General features: G+C 36.4%; 1 protein-coding gene across 4 annotated transcripts in view; it reads left to right on the top strand.

The window, feature by feature from the left end:
* Nucleotides 1-22612, top strand: part of LOC147404985 (protein SABRE-like) — a 72576-nt gene extending 49964 nt beyond the window's left edge. For 2 of the 4 annotated variants that reach the window (XM_086441110.1, XM_086441111.1), the window contains 10 exons: nt 3164-3419; nt 13732-13956; nt 16015-16154; nt 17220-17292; nt 18852-18953; nt 19049-19237; nt 19956-20300; nt 20388-20555; nt 21419-21800; nt 21996-22612. In XM_086441110.1, the coding sequence (XP_086297236.1) occupies nt 3164-3419; nt 13732-13956; nt 16015-16154; nt 17220-17292; nt 18852-18953; nt 19049-19237; nt 19956-20300; nt 20388-20555; nt 21419-21800; nt 21996-22099 (1984 nt within the window). In that variant the 3' untranslated portion in view covers nt 22100-22612. Of the gene's footprint in view, nt 1-3163; nt 3420-10606; nt 10655-10801; nt 10902-13731; nt 13957-16014; nt 16155-17219; nt 17334-18851; nt 18954-19048; nt 19238-19955; nt 20301-20387; nt 20556-21418; nt 21801-21995 lie in introns of those variants that run through there. The other 2 variants (XR_015178028.1, XM_086441112.1) reach the window with 2 other exon arrangements.
* Nucleotides 22613-22658: the final 46 nt, after the last annotated feature.

Here is a 22658-nt window from a genome sequence, read left to right on the forward strand (position 1 = left end):
TTTCTTCTTCGTGCATATAGTTTATCTTTACAGGTTTAGTGTCTGCACCATAATACTTCTCATAAGCATTTTGAATCATTACTGAGGTTCCCACTGTGTCTATCCTCCTACTGTTTGCCAATTCTTAAACTTGGGGAATGATCTTTAGTATGTGGGAGCTGATACAATAAGTATTCTCTTTTTTTTTTGGTTTCAAGAAATCAGGCTACCATTTGTTATAAACTTATATATATTGTGTACAAATTGTAAATATTGCTTAATCCAATATGTGCTTTTAAACACCTATGATGTACTTATAGAATTTTATAAACATCATTACCATCATCACCACCATAATTAGAGTCTTAACCCCTGTATCTTTTTTTATGATCGGTAAAGATAATTTATTGAAAAGAAAAGAGGGGGTCGAGGTGACCAGCTTAAATACAAAGGGGACCAACAAGACAAAAATGGCAAAGCAAAAGAAATAAGAAAAAACAAATAGAGCTCGACCACCGAGTTAATCTCGTTGTAACAAACACATCCTGTCCCAACGCACAACAAAGTCCTCAAAGAAGACCCCCTCGAAATCCTTATAAAGTTTATTCCAAGAAAACATGATCTCCAAAACCGAAAGAACTACTCCTTCCAGCGTAGAGACTTTTCCTTCAAAGATACAACGATTGCGATCTTTCCAGATATCCCAACAAATTGCAAATGGTGCCAAGAACCACAAAACCCGTTTAGAAGATGAGAATGAAGCACCCCATACCAACTAGGATTCCAAAACCAACTTGATTGATAGAGGAAAGCATCCCACAATCCCGAATAAAACCATAAAGTGCGACCAAACATGATAAGCCACCTGACAGTGGATGAGTAAGTGGTTCCACTGTTTCCGCCTGAGATTTACACATACAACATTGGTTTGGCGAAATGAAACCTCTTTTGATCAACTAGTCTAAAGTTGCGAGTCTCCCTAAAGCCGCCAACCAAAGGAAAATCGAAATCTTCGGAGGTATCTTACCACCCCAGACAAGAGAGTGAGGAAATAAAATCGCACTACTTGGCGCGATGCTAACGTACAACGATTTGACTGTGAACTTCCCATCTCGGTTACCTGTCCACAGTCTTTTATCTGTTGAAGAATTTTGCACATAAGTATTCTCCACCATAACAATAAACCTCCCTAGCATAAAGTCCCAGTTAATCACGTCACTCTCCACTCTCTTGAAAGCGGACACTACTTGATTCTTTTTCAATGATAAATCAAATAAATCTGGAAACGAATCATTTGGGGGACTATTCTCACACTACCAATCTTCCCAGAATCTCACCTTAGTCCCGCTCCCAACCTTCCATTTCACTCTGCTCCTATCTACTGGCAGTCTTCTAAGGATACCCTTCCACACACCATACCCCATCGCTCCACTCATCGGACCACTTTCCCACCCGTTCCCATCTACATCATATTTGTCCGTGATTACTTTCCTCCAAAGACTGTCCTCCTCCTCGTCGAACCTCCAAAGCCACTTATCCAACAAAGCTGCATTCATAGATCCAAATTTTCGAATATCCAAACCCCCATTCTTCTTGGGTAAGCATAACTTGCTCCAATGCACCCAATGATGTTTTCTCAAACCCTCCTTGCCATGCCACAAGAAATCACGACATATTCTTTCTAATTAAACTTCCACATATCTTGGCAAAGAAAAAAGAGACAAAGTATAGATGGGAATGCTAGCCAATGCATTTTTAATGAGGGTGATTTTCCTTCCTTTAGTTAGAAGCTTCGCTTTTCAAATACTCAGTCTCTTTCTCATCCTTTCTACCACCGGCTCCCAAATGTCCTTACTAGTGTACCCCATCCCCAGAGGAAGCCCCAAGTATGTAGACGGAAGGGCCCTTGATTGAAAACCAATCGAGGCCGCCACTGCTTCCAATCCAACCTCCTCCCCTATTGCAAATAGTTTGCTTTTGCGAAGATTCATTGGGATTCCGGAGATGACCTCAAAACACCCAAGAATGCTACTTAATATTGTTCCTAGATTTTCAGCTCTTCGAGCTTAATGAAATGAAGGATTATGGTTCATGTTTAGAGATGTACACTAGCTGCTGTGAAGAATTATTGTTACTTCCTATGCTCTACATAAAGCAATGTATGATGTTATAGATCTATAATACAATTTTCCTATAATGCTATTATCTTATTATATTCAATAAAATTTTATATTTATACCATTATATAATAGAGATTCTATTGACACCAACTTTTGCTAACGCCACCCCAATTCATATATGTAAATCACTAAAGAATTAGCACACATCTTGGGGTGGCATTAGCAAAAGTTGGGCTGGCAATAGAAGCACTCTATTCATAATGTAAAAGACACTCACTAAGTCATCAAAATTCAATAAACTACCATATGGAGTGTGAAATTAAACATCAACAACATTTTGCTACACATACACATGTATTGAGAGGTTGACAGTGGAAATGAGAATAATAATGTTGCATTAACCACATAAAACATAATATATAAGACATTAAAATGAAGAAACTATTAAGTATTGCATTCATGCATTATTATATTTCTTTTATTTTTGGAATAAGTATGAATAAATTGTTAACGTATATAACTAATTGATATATGGCTGATTCTATGCGTGCTTATATAAAGTACTAATATGCTTAAAATACATTAAAATAAGATGATATAGATAACTAACTTATCATAATTCATTTACACTATCGGATGAATGTTATGTGCAATTTTTTATTAGAAAAAATTATGTTTAATTTACAAGTTCTTTCTTAAAGAAATTATAAGTTTTTAAAAAAAAAATATTTTGGTCGAAATTTACTATTCATCGAAATATTGCATTTTCATACCTAAAATTTGATGCTTTCAGTCAAAATTCACTATTCATCTAAATATTTCACGAAATGAATGGTGATTTCCATCGAAATATATACAAAAAGAAACTGTCGATTAAATTTCGTGTTGGAGCTTGTGGAAATGGAAATATTTCGGTGTATTTCGTGGAAATATGACGAAATTTAATACTGTGCTTATAGGTTAATCAAGTAAAAGAAAGATGTAACATTTTTCAAGAATTGCATTTCCAGGACAACAATTTTCATACCCTTGAAAATCTTTTTGTTTTAATTGGTGTGATTCAGGCCTCGAAGGAGTAGTCTCTCATATCTTGCTGATAATGATGAAGATGTTGAAGAAGAAGAAGATGAGGTCGTTCCTGATGGTGTTGAAGAAATTGAACTTGCAAGAATCGACCTTGAAGAGAATGAACGAGAGCAGAAGTTGATCCTTGATGACATTAGGAACCTGTCAATTAACAATGATACTTCTCAGGACCTATGTGAACCTCCAGAGGATGGCGGCAATTTGTGGATGATTACTGGTGGAAGATCCACACTGGTGAGAGATCAAATTTATTAAGTACTTTTTTTTGTTGTTGATATTTTGTGCTTTTCTTAACACCCAACATAAACAAGCGCTATGTCTGAATGCCGATTTTCATCTTAATCTCTATCTTTTCTTTTTCTAAGATCACTAATTACGTTTCACACAAATACTTTGATTAAGTGGAAAGGTTGCAGATAATCCTGCATAGCATTTATGCTCAGGTCTTCTCTATATCCTGATTCATCACCATCTATGCCTTATCCAAGTTACTGAGGTTGGCAACATGAATCCTAATTCTCCCTTCAACTCTATATTGGACCATATCTTATGTCAAGATGTATCTTCACCTATTCTTTTACCGCCACTATCCATGTCATTTTTGGCCTTCTTATTACCTGTTTAATTTTGTTGCTAGTGCTGTTACATGTATTTTTATACATGCCCTAATTTACTTTATATTGTCTTTTGTTGGAGTTATTCTTAAATCCCCTCTAGTACATTCATTTCTAATTTTTCTTTCCTAGTCTATTTACTCATCCATCTCAATATCCTCATCTTTGTTACTTAATAGCCCAACATTCAGCTCCATAAAGCATGGCTGAGTCTAATCCTCTCTCCACAGCCTTTAGATTCATAGAAACGTTTCCCATTGTCATCCATCACTGAACTATTGAAAACTGAAATTCCTAGAGTCAACACTTATGTTCTTTAGCTCTCTTTTTTAACCAAAGGATCTCCAAACGAACGTGCATTCATCATCAACTAAAAATATCTCTCAACCATTGTTTGATGACTCTCTATGAAGAAGTTTGAACTTTGAAGGAGGTTTGAGAGTGTCAGATGGTATATATATGGGGGATGTTCGGTTCACAATCTTATTCTCACAAAAGTTTTGTCCTATGTGGGTTAAAAGTTTCAGATTGGGCTGATTTTTTGTGACGATGATCTCTATGTTAAGGTCATCATCCTCACCAAAAATCAGCCGAATTTGAAATTTCCAAGTCCATCAAAATTGGTTTACAGATTTTTGGTAAAAAGTCGATGGTTCACAATTTTAAAGCACTATTGATGAACTTAGAAGTTTTAGATTTGGCTGATTTTTGGCGAGGATGATCTCCTCACCCTAGAGATCATCCTCACAAAACATCAGCCCAATCCAAAACTTTTAAGCCACATAGGACAAAACTTTTATGAGAATAAGATTGTGAGCCGAACGCCACCCTACATCTATATATATATGGGTTGGGTTCAACAGCCAAAGTTTTGTCTTATATGACCTAAAAGTTTCGGAATGGGCTGATTTTTTTGTGAGGATGATCTCTATGGCGAGAAGATCATCCTCACAAAAAATCAGCCCATTCCGAAACTTCTAACCCCATCAAAAGTGGTTTATAAACTAATGGTAAAAAGTGATGGTCCACGATTCTTCAACTTATAAACTTGGGTTAGAAGTTTCAAAGTTGGATGATCTTTTGTGAAGATGATCTCCTCACCATAGAGATCATCCTCACAAAAAATCAGCCCATTCCGAAATTTCTAATCCCAGTTTATAAGTTGAAGAATCATGGACCGTCCTTTTTTTTGTAACCACTTTTGATGGGTCCATAGAGATCATTCTCACAAAAAATCAGGCCATTCAAAACTTTTAACCCCAGTTTACAAAACCCATTGGATAAAATGTTGGATGGTAATCCTGCCCATATATATATATATATATATTATTAATTAACCCCATTCCCCTAGCTTTTGGCCCTTCCAATTTTTTAGAATGCACCTCACACCGCTCTTCTAAATGTCTTCAACTTCCTGAACCACCGGTCCTCACACTATATTGCCAAAATTCGCATGCCATATCTAGTTTTAAATTAATATCAAGGAAAGTCAACACTTACAGGGCTAATAAATAATTCTAAACCTCAATGGCTCTCCATGAATTTTCAAAAAATGATCCTCCCTGTTAAGTGCTTGTTAGTTTTTAATGGACTTCATCTCACTTAATCATAGTCATCATTATGTCAGCCTTGTATTAACGGTTTGGGATTTTTTACATAAATCTTGTTCCTCTATTCCATTTTTTTTTTCTGAAGGAAATTTTATTAATGAAACTAAAGAAAGAAAAGAATGAGGAGGTCAAGCAGACTTGTCAACAACATAAAGGAAGAGGAAACTTAAAACAGAAATGGTAAAAAAAAAAAAAGAAAGAAAGAAATGATAAGTCAGTCCTTACTCTCACATTCCTTACAAACCATCTCCAACTTAAACAAAAAGCCTTCAAAAAGACTCCTTAAACTCCTTAGATAAGTCAGTCCTCTCATGTTCCTTCCCAACCATACTAATAATGACCTTCTATAGAGTATGTTTATCCTTGTTGGATACACTGTTACTCCTTTTCTTCTAGATACTCTAGCACACAATAAACGAGGTCAAACTCCATAAAATCCTTTCTTTGTACTTAAGACCCATGAACTACCAACTTTGGAAAAGAGATCATTTCAATCTACGATAGAACCAAGAATGTGGAATAGGAAAATAAAATACGACCACATTTCGTGAGTGCAATTGCAATGGATGAACAAGTGATTGCCAAACTCACACTACATTTAGAAATAATACTAAATGTCACAAAAGTAGCACCCCAAGTAATATTATCCAAAGTTATTGTAAGTTTCTGAGAAAGAGTTGCTCACTAATTTCTTTTATCTTGAATGAAAGATTACATAGAAATATATAGAGGAGTTAGTTGTAATAAGCAAGCCCTAAGATTAGGAACTAATCAAGCTAAGAGAGAAAAGAGTCCTCCACTAATCTAGGAAATAAAATAAGTGTGAGATCTGATAATATACAGCCAGAATCTCCTTATTAAGATATTTCTAAAATATTAGATATAATCCCTAAAAGTCCTAACTAACTAACTTTGACTGAGAATTCCACACTCCCCCTCAAGTTGGGTTGTAAATATTGTACATGCCCAGCTTGTGACTTAGTTCTTCAAAGTTAGGTCTTGGAAGCGCTTTAGTAAGTATGTCTGCAGGTTGCGACCTCGTAGGAGTGTAAACCCGCTGCACTACTGAATTCTCAATTTTCTCTGAGATGAAGTGCCAATCTATCTCAATGTGTTTCGTCTTATCATGATGCACATGGTTCTTTGCAATGCTTATGGCAGCTTGGTTATCGCAGAACATCTTGATGGACTTCTCTACTGCTACTCCCAGCTTACTAAGTAGTCTTTGTATCCACATTCCTTCACAAATACCAAGAGCTGAGGCTCTAAATTCAGCCTCTGCGCTGCTTCTTGAGACTACGGACTGTTTCTTACTTCTCCATGTCATGAGATTTCCCCAAACATAAGAACAATACCCTAATGTTGATCTCCTATTTGACACATCTGCAGCCCAATTTGCATATGAGAAGACTTCAACATTTCTCTTGTCATTCTTCTTGTATAATAAACATCTTCCTGGAGTCATCTTAAGATACCTCAAGATCCTATTCACAGCTTCCATGTGTTCTTTTGTTGGGTTGTTCATAAACTGGCTTACAACACTAACAGAGAAGCCAATATCAGTTCGAGTATGTGAGAGGTAGATAAGTCGGCCAACTTGTCTCTAATATCTCCCCCTGTCTACTGGTGCACTTTCCTTCTCAGTTCCTATCTTCTTGGTAGAATCCATTGTAGTGTCTGCAGGTTTACATCCAAGCATACCTGCCTCGTTAAGCAAATCCAGAATATATTTACGTTGGGAGACAATTATACCTTTCTTCTATCGTGCCACCTCCATGCCAAGAAAGTATCTAAGGTTTCCGAGGTCCTTGATTTCAAATTCCTTAGCTAAAAGCATCTTCAATCTCAGGAGTTCTTCCTCATAGTCACCTGTTAGGAAGATGTCATCGACATAGACAATCAACACTGTTATTTTCCTTTTTGGAGAAATTTTTACAAATAGTGTATGATCTGCCTGACATTGAGTATACCCATGTTTAATCACTGACTTTGCAAACCTGTCAAACCATGCTCGTGGAGATTGTTTGAGTCCGTACAAAAAAATTTTTAAGTTTGCATACCTTATTATTATTGAAAGAAGTTTCCAGTCTTGGAGGTATCTCCATTTACACTTCTTCATCCAAGTCACCATTCAGGAATGCATTCTTGACATCTAGTTGATGCAAGGGCCAATCTTGATTTGCTGCAAGGGAGAGGAGAACTTTGATAGTGTTGAGTTTATCCACTGGAGCAAATGTTTCTTGGTAATCTATTCCATAAGATTGTGTAAAGCCCTTAGCAACAAGACGGGCTTTAAATCTCTCAATACTTCCATTGGCTTTATGTTTGATTGTAAAGATCCACTTACAACCAACTATTTTCTTCCCAGGGGGAAGTTCTGAGATTACCAATGTGCCATTTTTCTCCAAAGCTCCAATTTCTTCTTTGACTACTTTTCTCCACTCTGGGTTTTTGAGAGCTTCCTGAATAAAGCTAGGGACCTGTACGTTGTCAAGAGCAGAAAAAAAATGCCTGATAGGAAGGTGTCTAGCCGTCATATGAAATAAATCTGCAAATAGGATGATTCGTGCATGTTATAGCACCTTTTCTCAGAACAATTGGAAATCTGAATCATTAATAGCATGAGAAACAATCTCAAGATCAGCAGTACCTTTACCTGAGTGAATTTCAATTGGTTTTGGATCCGGTTCAGATTCTTGGTCATATGTGAGAGGTGTTATGTGCTCTATCTCCCTCTCAAACTTCTTCTTCCTAACATAGACACGAAGCTCATCATTTGCAATATGTGGTGATGGAAGATGACTCTTGGATTGGTGGACTAGTAACTGAGGTGGCACATTGATTTCAGGATTTGGAGGATGGTTGATTTATGGATAAGTGATTGAAACAGGTTGTGGTGGCTGTGAGGAGTCCCCGGACTGAAGAGTATGGTCTAGATTGGTTTCAATACCATGAATAGTGTCCCAAAATTGATATTCCCTCATATTCTCCCCCTGAATATCAGATTTGGGGTAGTAGGATTGGTGTTCAAAGAATGTCACATCCATTGAGTTATACACCTTTCTAGTTATAGGAGAGTAGCACTTATAACCCTTTTGATTTGGGGAGTATCCAAGAAAGATACATTTGATGGATTTAGGGTCTAATTTGCTACGATGTTGTTGATGTATGTGAACAAAGACTGAGCACCCGAATATTTTAGGACGAAGTGAGGAGATGATTTTAGTATGTGGGAAGGAGTTAAGGAGAACTTGACAAGGAGTTTGGAACTTTAGAACTCTGGAGCACATTCTATTGATAAGGTATGCAGTTGTAAGGACTGCCTCTCCCCAAAATTGTTTTGGAATGTGAGTAGATAACATGAGAGACCGTGCTACTTCTAACAAATGTCTATTTTTTCTCTCTGCAACCCCATGTTGTTGGGAAGTGTCAACACAGGAACTCAAGTGAACTATGCCCTGACTCAAGAGATAGGTATTGAGGATAGATTAGAAGTATTCTCTGGCATTATCAGTTTTTAGGACTTGGATCTTGGTTTGGAATTGAGTTTGTATCATGGAGTTGAAATTTTGAAAATTTTGGCCAACTTCATATTTTTCTTTCATAAGAAATATCCAGGTCAATCTAGTGTGATCATCAACAAAGGATACAAACCAACGTGTTCCTATCATATTTTTAATTCTTGGGGGGGCCCACACATCACTATGAATCATGGAAAATGGATGAGATGTTTATATGATAGAATAGGATAATGGTTCCGAGTATGTTTGGCAAATTGACAAATTTCACAACTGAAAATTTTCAAACTTTTATTGATAAACAAAAAAGGAAATAATTTTTCAAGGTACATGAAATTTGGATGACCAAGGTGATAGTGCTATAACATAATCTCACTATCTTTATTGACATTGGAATTTAAAACTAATCGACTTTTAAAAGACACACAACTTGCATTCTGAGCTTATCTTCTTGGAAGAGAATCTTCTTTGAGAAGATAGAGTCCAGAACACAACTTAGCACTGCCAATTGTCCTCCCCGAATCCAATTCCTGAAATTGACACAAATTTGGGAAAAACTTAGTGACGCAGTTAAGATCACGAGTCAATTTACTGATTGAGTGCAAATTACAGTCCAAATTAAGGACATGGAAAATAGAGTTTAGATTCAAGTCCTTTGTATCCCTGATTGAACCAGTTCCTACAACTTTGGATAGAGATCCATCAACTATTCGGACTATGTGATTCTCATGGCATGGGCTGTATTTGTGAAATATTATTGCATCTCCCGTCATGTGGTCTGATGCTCCAGAGTCAATGATCCATGGTCTTGAATGTCTTTTATTAACTATAAAGGCATTGGAAAAATTACCTTTCTGTGCTACCATGCTTGTTCCAAGGATAGAAGTGCTTGACTGGGATATTGAACTTTGGTTGAAGAGTTTTTGTAGGACTTCGAATTGTTCTTTGGTGAAAGGGCTTGTCTCAGTAGGTGCTGGATTTTCATTTGTGGTGGCAACAACATTGGCTCGGCTTTCCTTATCATTTGTTGATCGTGATGGCTTCTAGTCTACAAGTTTGCCATGAATTTTCCAGTAATTTTCTCTGAGATGTCCAAGTTTGCGGCAGTGGTCACACCAAGGTCTCCATTTTTTCTGTCGATTGTCATTATTGTTGTTTGGTTGGGTTCCACGGATTGCAAGGGTAGATCCTTCGAGTGTGGGAGCAGAATTTTGAAATCACATCATCACCTTGTTCCTATTTTCCTCACGATGAACTTCTGAGAATGCCTCTCTAATACTCAACAGAGGCTTCGTCCCCATTATTCTGCCTTTGACTTCGTCTAGGTTTTTGTTGAGGCCGAGAAGAAATTTGAAGGTCCATTTTTTTTCCACAATTTTCCTGTATAGGACTGTGTCTTCCGAGTACTTCTATGCGTGGACTTCGAACATATTGAGATGTTGCCAATGGCAGGTAAAAGTATTAAAATATTGAGTAACCGTGAGATCCCCTTGGCGCAGATCATGTAATATGGCTTCAATTTCGAATATTTCTGATGTATTTTCAGAACATGAATATGTTTCTCTTGCAGCGTCCCATATTTCCTTGGCTGTTCTGTACAGAAGGAAATTCTCTCCTATATCATTATTCATCGAATTAATCAACCATGACATCACCATATGATTCTCTGTTTTTCATAGCTTGAATTTAGGGTCAGTCTTCTCCGGTACAGTGACTTCACCGGTGAGGTAATCTTCTTTTCCTTTCCCACGAATAAACATCATCATGGACTGGGACCATTGGACGAAATTTTGTTCGTTGAGTTTGTGACTTGTGATGAGAAGAGAAGAGTATTCTATTCCTCCATGATTGCTTACAGCAGATGATGTTTCTAGAATGGAGGTCACTTCGGATGTGGAGCTTTGTCTCATAGTCGCCATGCCGTATTTGGTCATGTGGGAGAATTAGGTTTTCAGAACCTAGCTCTGATACCATGTAAGTTTCTGAGAAAGAGTTGCTTACTAATTTCTCTTATCTTGAATGAAAGATTACATAGAAATATATAGAGGAGTTGGTTGCAATAAACAAGCCTTAAGATGATTAGGAACTAATCAAGCTAGCAGAGGAAAGAGTCCTCCACTAATCTAGGAAATAAAATAACTGTGAGATTTGATAATATACAACCAGAATCTCCTTATTAAGATATTCCTAAAATATTAGATATAATCCCTAAAAGTCCTAACTAACTTTGACTGAGAATTCCACAGTTATCTTTCCAAAGTAATTGCCAAATGAAAAATATACCTTTAATGAGACATTTAGGCCTCATACAACTATAGTTGGGAATTCCAAAGACGATACATGTATTAGGAGTTGATAAAAAAGATTTGACCAAGAAGACTCCATTCTATCTTCCAATCCATACATGTCGATCCCCACCTGCATGACAGATGGAATGAGAGATACAACTAATAAGGGTATTGACTGACTTAACTTCCCAGTGATTGAAGCTTTTTCCTGAAATCAATGTCCTTAGACAACTCATCCTTAACCAGATTCATGAAATTCTGAATTGCCAAACTCTTCTTTGATGAAATTGAATTCAAAATTGGACACGATAGTTTGAGAAATGAAGAGTCACATCAATGATCCTCCTAGAACCAGACACAAGTTCCACGTTTCTTTTTTCTTTCCTACCTTGAAAGCAACTGACTATGAAATTTCAAATGAACTTTTAGGGAACCTTTCCTTAAACCACACCCAAACGAAAATCCTGCATCTACAACTTTCCACCCAAAATTTTATTGGTCATATTTTGCCTGAATAAATATCTTCGTATGTGCCAAGCCTCCAAAGACATTTACTCAATAGTTATTAATTCATTATCTTTATCATTTTAAAACCTAAACTCTCTCTCTCTCTATTTTTTTTGGTGAACAGATGAGTTCAATACTAGATGGAATTTTCTCTTCTCATTCTTATCACTCCAAAGAAAATCCATAAACTATTTTTCTAATTCCATTTCCGTGCTCCTGGATTCATAAATAATAATGAGAAGTAAACTTGGATGCTAGCAAATGTGCTTTTGATAAAAACATTTTCCCCTTTAGAAAGGTACCTCGTCTTCCAAGACCCGAAGAGCCTTCCCACACTCTCTAATATTGGTCCAATATACTTTGCTATTATAAGATTCTACCAAAGATAGCCAAAATATGAAGGTGCCAACTAACTTCGTTGTTGAAATATTTGTGTGTTGATACCATAGACCTAGGATCAAAACCTTATAATAGGCAAACCAATGAGTGTTGGGCATGGTGGCCAAGGTATCCCTCCAAACCGGATAGGTCTTGAGTTCAAGCTCCCTCATTGGCCAACCACAAGGACTTATCCCTGTTTACCTGGTATGTGTGGTGTTGCATGGACCTAGGGGATTTGGGCGAGGTATTGTGCTCTAAGAGGCCAGTTTCCTTGCCCCTGCTAGTTGGGCCTACGGGTTTGGAGCCCCCGTCATAAAAGATTATTTAAAAAAAAAAAAAAAAACCTTAGAATAGGCTTACTGATCAAAAATTAAAGATAAGCCAAAATATGTGGCTAGAAACGACCAACTTAGCTTCCTAGGGTCCCAACCAACAGCTCCAAATTTGGAATAGAACTAATCTAGAAGACCTTACACTTCTTTAAGTTAATGGCAAATCAATTCAAAACAAAATAACAATAAAAAACTAATATGATGAATGGATAGCATCTAGGAAGACCAACATGTCATATGCAAATTGGAGACCAAAAATCATTAGTCTGCCTCATCCAGCGACAAAACCAAACAAGACCCCATTTACTCCTCTGCCCTTGCCATCATCTTTGTTAATGCCTCAACCTCAATATTGAAGAGGAAATGAGATATAGGGTCACCTAGCCTAAGACTTCTAGTACTCTTAAATAAACCAGCTGGGTTGTCATTAACCATGATGGTAAAGGATACTGAGGGCACATTTCATAACCCATTCAGTCCATTTTTGTTCAAATCCCATCCCAACGAATATCTCAAAATATCCTGATTGACATGATCATATGCTTTCTCCAAATGGATCACATACCACCCTTGGATCCCCGATTGTACTCTCGACTCAATAAATTCCTTTTTAGTGCCCCATGATGAAAGTGCCTTGTGGTCTGGTCACGGCTGGGATGACTACCTTAAGCCTAGAAGGTAGCATTTTTTATATAATGTTGTACGGGGCACCAATAGGCTAATTGGCCTCATCTCTCCAATGTATATAGCTCCCAACTTCTTCCAAATGAAAGCAAGGGAATCACTTTTGGAACAATAATTCAAATATCTTCCATTCCACTCTATCCATGAAGTTTTCTCCATTGTTGGATATGCCTTCATATGCATTATATGCCTCCATTAATGCTCCCCAGTCAAAGACTGCACATACTAGAGTGGACTCTACTTACCCTGAACCGCATCATGAAAATGGTTGGATGATTTTCCAAGTTGATTCCATTATTCAATTATAGCATCCTTAACTGAATTGAAGTAACACGGTTGCTACTTGTTGGTTGACTTACTCAAATTTACGTGCATTATATTCAAAGTAGTTTATTGAGTATTGCAATTTTTGATGAATATAAGCATTGGATAAATGTGATTGGCTTTTTTTGGCTTTGAAAATTAAAGAAGTTGTAAAACCTTTGGTTCATCTATTAGATTAATTTTGACGCTTCTACTTTCCTTTCATATCAGTTGATATGATACTTCTTGAATTGTTTCCAAGCTACTGTTCTTGTCTGGTTTAAAGCCTTACAAAGTATTCTTCTTCAGGTGCAAGGACTGAAGAAAGAGATGACAAACACACTAAAAGCTAGGAAGGTTGCATATGCATTGTTAAGGATGGCTATGCAGAAAGCAGCACAATTAAGGCTGATGGAGAAAGAGAAGAATAAAGGCCCTTCTTGTGCTATGCGTATTTCTTTGAGAATTAACAAAGTGGTCTGGAGCATGCTTGCAGATGGTAAATCTTTTGCTGAAGTTGAGATAAATGACATGGTAAGTGTAATGGAATGAAAAAAGCTTGGAATATCCATATGATAGGGGATTAATTGTAATGTTTATATGCATGCATATAAGTGTGTGCATGGGTCATGGGGGTGTGTCTTGGAAACTAAACAAGAAACTAGTCCTAGTTAATTAGCTCCAAAATTCTTTCTAAATTAGTTTTTTTGCTCATAAAACATCTTTACACAACATTCTAACCTTTTCACTACTTAATTTACCATAGAAAAGTCATTGCTAAACTCTGCTCCATGTGCTAGGAGATCGAAGAATTTGTGAATCATCTCCTTCATTGTGACTAGCAAGAGAAGTGGGGGATCCTTCTTCTATGAGCATTGGATTTATTAAATACTCTTGCAGTCTGTGTTAGATCTCTTTTGAAGTTGCCGTACCCTATTACTTCTCTTAGGTGGATTGATTTGGAGGCTTCTACCTTTTGTGATTTGCTAGTTGGTCTTTGGAAGGAATAGATAAGAAAAATTTGAAGGAAATAGATATTTCATACATCATCCTTGATGTCAGGTTGCTAATATTTTTTTGGGGATAAATTATCTTCAGATTGGCTTTTACTTTTTGAAGATTTAAAAAAAAAAAAATGGGACTTGGTTATACTAGGATAGTTTGTTCTTCTTTGCTTTTAGTTCATTTTTTTCTTTTCCCCTTGTCTCGTCAACTTCATAGATTTTATTCCTATATTCTTCTTGAACAACAAAAGTTTTGATCATAATTGTAGTCTTTGTGGATATGGTTTGTGATTCAATCAAAATTATGAAGATTATAACAACTAGGTGTTGCATCTGCTTCTTTCATAGAAGAAGTTACATTATCTAGAGCATTCTATGAAGTGATTAGACCAAGAATGGACCGGGGGTATGAATACTTTGTTCATGGAGGTGAAGTGCAAAGACTCCAGAGCGTCCTAACCCCACCAAAAGTGGCTTACAAATAATTGGCGGTCCACGATTCTTCAACTTGTAAATTGGGGTTAGAAGTTTCAGAATGGGCTGATTTTTGGTGAGGATGATCTCCTCACCATAGAGATCATACTCACAAAAAATCAGCATTATGAAACTTCTAGCCCATATATTGAAAAATGTTTGCCACAATGTTTGGCTCTCTTTTGGGCCTCGAACGCTTCCCATATATATACTCACACACACACACTTATGTAAGGTAAGGAAGAAAATGGGGGCCGAGGTGGCTTCCACAGCACGACAGACCACAAACAGTGTTCACCCTGAACCTTACAATAAGCAATTACATACAATTATCCATGTTTTTAATTAGTTTTATATATGAGTATATATACACATTAAGGTATATGTATAATATGACATTATTACTTATATTTTCATGTAAAATATAGTTCAGTAGACCCCAGACCTATCTGACAAGACTTCTATGATGACAATGATATAAAATATAGTTGTTTTTAGCTCTCGGACTCCTAGTTACCTGCACCAACATATAGCTAATGTGGCTATTCTTCATTTTCACTCTCCCTATGGTTGTTTGTTATAGTTTGATGACTTAATGAGTGTATTATGTATTTTCTATCATTTCATTGTAAACATCTTCAACATGTGTTTTGATACCTTGGGTATCCGGCCTCTTAGAGCACCCGATTAATCGCACAAAGCACGCATGTCACCCCTTCCAACATAAATATATTCAACATTTCCACAAATATTGTATAAATTTCCACACATATCGAGACATTTTCGTTTACTGGCTAACAAAAATAGACACCAAAATCAAAATTTAATATCTTGCTCACACAATTAAGAACTATCTCATTTCTTTCCTTGCATTTGTTCCCTAGCTCACATGGTTTCATAAAAAGCTAATAATCAATCACAACATTTAAGCTACGGAAGAGTCCCATCGCATGCTTTATACTACCTCAAGATTTTATGCGTCTTTTGAAATCATTGGGGTTAGGCAAAGAGGAGACCTTTTCATCTACTAAATCCTTCCATCATGATTACTTGAAACATAATGCTTAATTGTCACAATTTCATGAAGTTTCATCTAACACAGTTCTTTTGACAGATTTATGATTTTGATCGCGATTACAAAGATATTGGCATTGCTAAGTTTACAACTAAATTTTTGGTTGCGAGAAACTGCCTGCCTAATGCCAAATCTGATATATTGTTATCAGCTTGGAATCCTCCTTCTGAATGGGGAAAGTATGTAGCTTGCCTTGTTTTTTTTTTTTTTTTTTTCATTTATTGGTAGATGTTTATCTTTCTTGTAGTTGTAAAACATTGTTAATGACTTGTTCTATCTAAAAGTGGTACTTATTTTAATTGCTAGTTTTTTGTTTACAGTATATACCTTCCTGTCTAGTGTTACACAAAAAATGTAAACACTCAATGGAGAGTTTTGGCAAACGGAGGCCGACCATTGGAGGCCTACTGATATCTAGTGTAGTTCTGTCAGGTTGTTATTGTTAGCTGAACCGTATCTTGCTGCCCTCGGCCTGCTCATCCCCATCATAAGCAATCCCTTCTATGTTTTCTGTGATTTATCTTTATTTTCTAGTCCATATTTTCTTCTTTTAGTGAGCATCCTATTGTTGTTGCTACTGATTTCCCTTCTACACCTTGCTACAAAAAGAACCCTGCCTTATTCAGGAAGGAGAGAGGCTAAAGGTGGTGGAATCCACAAGCCCATCATAGAAGTGGGGAAAGGGTCCAAGAGAAGATTACTTGCTAAAGCATAATATCGTAAAACCAAATAGTACTATAAAAGAGGACTAAGCATATTGAAGTGGATTGTGATTTCATTAGAGATTTGGTTTTGAGTAATCAGATTTCTACTCCGTACTCAAGGTCGGATAGTCAGATTGGTGATATCTTCACCAAGGCTTTGTCTAAGGGGTTATTTTCCAAGTTTTGTAACAAGCTGGGTATGTTTGATTTGTATGCTCCAGCTTGAGAGGGAGTGTTAGAATTTATATTATTGTAAAAATGGCATATTGGTCTTTTGATCAAATTTAATATAAATAGGGAGAGAGGAGGTCTCTCTTCATAATCTCTTCTCTTCTATTTTTCTTCTTCTTCTTTCCTCTTCTCCATTAACCTAGATTCCTACATATAGTTTTTTTTTTTAAATTGCTTTATCTGCTTATGTTAATAGATAGGATTCTAACTACCTCATGAACAGTTGTATTTTACATTATTTTGTCAGCCGAAATTATATATGATTCTAAATGACTCTAAGTATCATAGTTTCTAATGTTTTATCTGCAGAAATGTCATGCTTCGTGTAAATGCAAAGCAAGGAGCTCCAAAGGATGGAAACTCTCCTCTTGAACTTTTCCAGGTCATCAGGTTTCTTGTTTCATATAAACTGTGTTCTATTAGGTATTTTGAAAATCCCATTTAGTTATTTAATAATATATTGAGTTGTTTAGAATCCAGAACAGCATTCTATGTAGATACATATAGTTTTGAAGTCTTTTAAGACTACACTTTTTAGCAAAATTATAGAGGACAAAAGTTATTGGTATCAAAGATTTTGATGAAGGGGAGAAATATCTGAGATATATATATATATATATATATATATATATAGATAGATATATATATGGGTGGCGTTCTGAGGCCCTAAAGAGAACCAAACATTGTGCCAAACATTTTTTCAATGTATGAGTTAGAAGTTTTCGAATGGGCTGATTTTTGGTGAGGATGATCTCTTCATCATAGAGATCATCCTCAAAAAAAATCAGCCCATTCCAAAACTTCTAACCCATGTTTTGAAAAATGTTTGGCTCTCTTTAGGGCCTCTGAACACTCTATGAGAATCAAAAAGCATTGATGGTTGATGGTTTGTAGAGGAGACAGCACAAACTATACAGTATGGGATTGTGGTGCTCATAATATTGTTAAATAGTGTCATGGATGACTAGAATTTGTACGTATCCAGTAAGCTGGTATTCATGCAGTTTGTTCTGTACGTTTAAAAAATTTATAAACGATAATTGAAAACAGAATGGTTGGATAGATTGAGATTTGTTTGAAGGAGTGTTGGCATGCTGTCCATCACTGAGTACATTACTGTGCCCAACACAACAAATTCTTATAAAATTTGATGTCCTTGTTACATAGAGTACACATAGAGGATCTGTTCCAGATATTCCTTAGTCCGATCCAACCATCCATATATTTTGTAGTACAATTGTTTTTAAAAGTATTAGAATATTAGGATATGTCTACCTGTCAATCATATCTTCATGTCCATGTACCCTGGGATTGAGACTGAAGCAAATCTGACACCTGGGCCCGTACCCCTACCCATTACATGCCCACACCCCCACGTATCATAGTTGAAAGAAAAATCAGTTGAGAAAATAACATTTATTAAAATCTAAAATTTATTCGAATTTTTAATGGCAAGCGTGGCTATTATTATTTTACATATTATTCTTATATTCAATAAAATTCTATATTTATTTAAAACTAAATTAACTCATATGGTACCAATTTCTTATCTTTTAATATATAAAATATCTATTGTAGCTGAGAGATTGGTAATAGTGCGGCCAATGATTGGCTAGTGATTTCGCATTTTTCTATCTTCTGGGGGGGGCGGGGGGGGCTCCATCCTCGATCAGTTATTAAAGATAGTGGGAATCAAACTAAAGCAGATCATCAATTTGTTGGAATAGCAATCGGTTCCATCCTTGCTTGATGTATGCTGTGAATCTTTGTGACAGAGCCTAGAAAAGCCTTCTGCTGATCCAACTTACTGAGTTTTAATTTGGTGGAATGAAGTAGTTCCCATTTTCGTTGGATCCCAATTTAGATTTTCTTTTTTATCTTTTTGAAAAATTATGGTGACTTCAGTGTTACTTACGCGGCATAATTCTATCCATATTGTAGGTAGATATCTACCCACTGAAGATACATTTGACCGAAACGATGTATCGAATGATATGGGGGTATTTTTTCCCAGAAGAAGAACAAGATTCACAACGACGAAAGGCAAGCTTGCGTGTCTACATGTTTTCATTGTGATGTGCACTAATGCTTATTTGGACAACATATAACAATCACTAACTCACTTTTTTGAAATTCAGGAAGTTTGGAAGGTTTCAACCACAGCTGGTGCAAAACGTGCAAAGAAGGGTTCATCTGTGCATGAAGTAGTTACATCGAGCAACCATTCATTGAAAGAATCCGAGGTTCCTTCCAAATCGAATGCCCTTTCTGGGGCTCTGATAAGTTCGGGTGCTAGTCGGTCTTCTGCTCTTGAAGATGCTTCCCAAGTAAGTTTCCCAAAAGCCTTCTAATTTAAACTTAAGTTTTGTGCAGCCAAAAGTTGGTTTCTGAATTGAATGATAACCCACAAGTAGTATAAGTAAAAACATCTGCAAGACCATGCTGGCAAGTGGCTACTATGTTCGAGGGTACATGATAAATACCTAATTTTTAGATGAGGTTAAAAATAAGGAGAAAAAGATAGGATCTCATTCGAGGGAGATCAGACCTTCAAGATGAATTCGAGATGATTAGTATCCAAAATCCAATAGTATTCTATTATATTTTCTTTGCATAAGTTTTCATACAATTTGGAGAATTAAATAGCATAGAGTCCTAAATACATTACAACTACTTTCCTACTAAATAAGAATTAGTTCCTTAATCTACCCATGCTCTACGAATAAAACACCACTTTTCCACCTTACCCACTTAAACTCAACTAATCCTCACTTATTCTAACTAAATTACACGATTCATAATATAGATACGTATCAGTACACATGCATGTCACTAGGTCCTAGTGCTCCTTGGCCATAAATTGAACGGATCATATCATCCAACCATTTTCTGCATCACATTTTGCATAGTCAATAACTACATTGAATTGTCTGGCACAAAATAGTAAAGAATTTAGAAGGCCAAAATTTGGCCTATTAGCTTGGTTAAAGTTTTTTACTAATATTATATCCACGCTGCACTCCTTAAAATTGTCTTTCTATGCAGGTATCAAAATTGCAAAACCTAAAAGCAAATATCATATCCGGTTCAACCCCGGGGCTTAGGCGAACATCTTCATTTGACAGAACTTGGGAAGAGAATATAGCTGAGTCTATTGCCAGTGAACTTGTGTTCCATGTTCACTCTTCAAGCATCTCTTCCTCAACAAGTGGGCCCCTTAGTTCCGCACCAGAGCACCAAGAGGAGTCCTCAAGAAATAAATCGAAAGACTCCAAGTTAGTTAAATCTGGTCGTCCTTCCCATGAAGAAAAGAAGATTGGGAAATCACATGATGAGAAAAGGGAGAGGACTCGAAAAATGAGGGAATTTCAAAATATCAAGATAAGTCAGGTTGGTTTAGTTTTTCCTACTAAATCCAAATCAGCCATGACCCATCATTTGATTAGCACTTTTTTATCTTTCTCACCAATCTTGTAGGTTGAGTTGTTGCTCACTTATGAGGGATCGAGATTTGCGGTGAGCGATATGAGATTGCTGATGGATACATTCCATCGTGCTGAATTTACTGGCACATGGAGTAGACTGTTTTCACGAGTCAAGAAGCATATAATATGGGGAGTCCTGAAATCTGTAACAGGAATGCAGGCAAGTACTCTCTGCATTCAGATTTTTTATGGATGAAGACTCTTTCTACCCACAAATATAGTTTTAAATCTCGTCCGAGATCGATCTCAGTATTATCCATGAACGAGACGGATAGACAAGGCGTCTCACATGTGCAAAATCTTGCGAGAAAAACGAGATTACTCGGACGATATTTTGAAAATCTCGTTTGAGTAAGTACAGCTCATGCGAGTAAACTGGGATTTTGTATATCTTCATTAAAATAATTATTTTTTTTTTAATTTAAATATTTATTATCTAAATAAAATATGATTTTATGATTAAACATCCTCTAATCCACCTTATTTTATAAAAATATTTATAATTATTTTTATATATATATGGGGGGGGGGGGGGGGGGGGGCATTCAGCTGACAATGTTAGGATGACAAAACGGTGACAAAATTTTTGTCCTATGTGGCTTAAAAGTTTCAGATTGAGCTGATTTTTTGTGAGGATGATTTCTACGGAAAGGAGATCATCCTCCCCAAAAATCAGGCCAATCTAAAACTTCTAACCCCATCAAAATTATTTTAGAATTGTGAACCGTCGATTTTTTACCGAAAATTTGTAAACCACTTTTGATGGACTTGGAAGTTTTAGATTCGGCAAGGACAAAAAATTTGTTAGCATTTTGTAATCCTAAGATTGTCTGCCAAACGCTCCCCCCATATATATATATATATATATAAATAATTATAAACTGAGTTAAAGGGTTTATCTTGTCTGAGACAACTCAGTCTCGTCCACGAATGAGACGAGGCGTAAAATTGAGTTTTGAAACCATGCCCACAAAACACACCCGCACCCATGTTTTCATTCTTGTACAATTTCCATTTGTACAGGGTAAGAAGTTCAAATATAAAGCTCATACTCAAAAGGAACCCATTGGAATTGGTATTCCAGCTAGCGATGTTAATTTCAGTGATAGTGACGAAGGCCAGGCAGTGAACTCTGATCTGTACCCTATATCTTGGCCCAAGCGGCCAAGTGACGGAGCGGGTGATAGATTTGTTACTTCCATTAGGGGCCTTTTCAACTCTCAACGACGCAAGGCCAAGGCATTTGTTTTGCGGACTATGAGGGGTGAAGAAGATGATGAATTTCATGGTGAGTGGAGCGAAAGTGATGTCGAGTTCTCCCCCTTTGCAAGGCAACTGACCATAACAAAAGCTAAGAAGCTTATTAGGCAACACACAAAGAAGCTCAACTCAAGAAGGAAAAAAGGTTTAACTCTCTTTTTCTTTTCATTCAAAATGACCCATTTTTAGAAGGTTGGCTGCATTCGAATAGCCATCTGTGTATTTTTTCTTGTCTTCTTTCCTTTTTTGCATGCCATTGGTGTGTTACAGAAAATGGTGTAGCAAATATAATCTCCTTTTTCCTTTACTCACTTATTTACACAATTATTTTCTGTTTCAGGTAAGGCTTCTCAGCACAAAGAATCACTTCCATCATCTTCAAAGGAGGATACTCAAAGCGACTATTCGAGTGGATCCTCACTCGATGAGGACTTCATTGAGTAGAGAAACTCTCACAGCATCATAAAGAGATTTCAAAAGAAGATTGGATTGCTAACTTGTCTATCTCTTGACTCGAAATGAGAGCAAATTAAGTGTTAGTATCTGGTTTAAATAATCTACTACTGACTGCGAGCTGTATAGAGGTGAAGTTATCATAATTTATTCTGCTCGGTGATTATCCCCAAGAAAATTTTGAGTATATAAGGCATTATTGAGTGTTCTTCAAATAAAGCAGGCTGTGGCCAGCACGTCTATATACAAAGGGGATTGTTTGCTTAAATGGTGATCAAGTGGAGGCATCTGGGTTCAACTGTCCCTTGTTGTAAATCTAATTGTGTATGTGCGCATGGGAAGATTGCTTCCTTTCTGCATTAAATTTTTATTTGTGGGTTCCAAGAATTCCAATTTTTTTTCTTATGCAAGTATGCCCTATGTATTGGGAAGGAAGAATTGATGCAAACAAACCATGAAAACAGCAATTAAACTATGTCAACTTGCAAAAAGATACATTTTTTAGTTTCCTGTTTTAGCTTATATAGCAGATATAAGTTTTTTTTTTAAG

This window comes from Akebia trifoliata, chromosome 4 (assembly GCF_017979445.1).
Source record: "Akebia trifoliata isolate Shusen 1 chromosome 4, ASM1797944v1, whole genome shotgun sequence".
Taxonomy (NCBI): Eukaryota; Viridiplantae; Streptophyta; class Magnoliopsida; order Ranunculales; family Lardizabalaceae; genus Akebia; species Akebia trifoliata.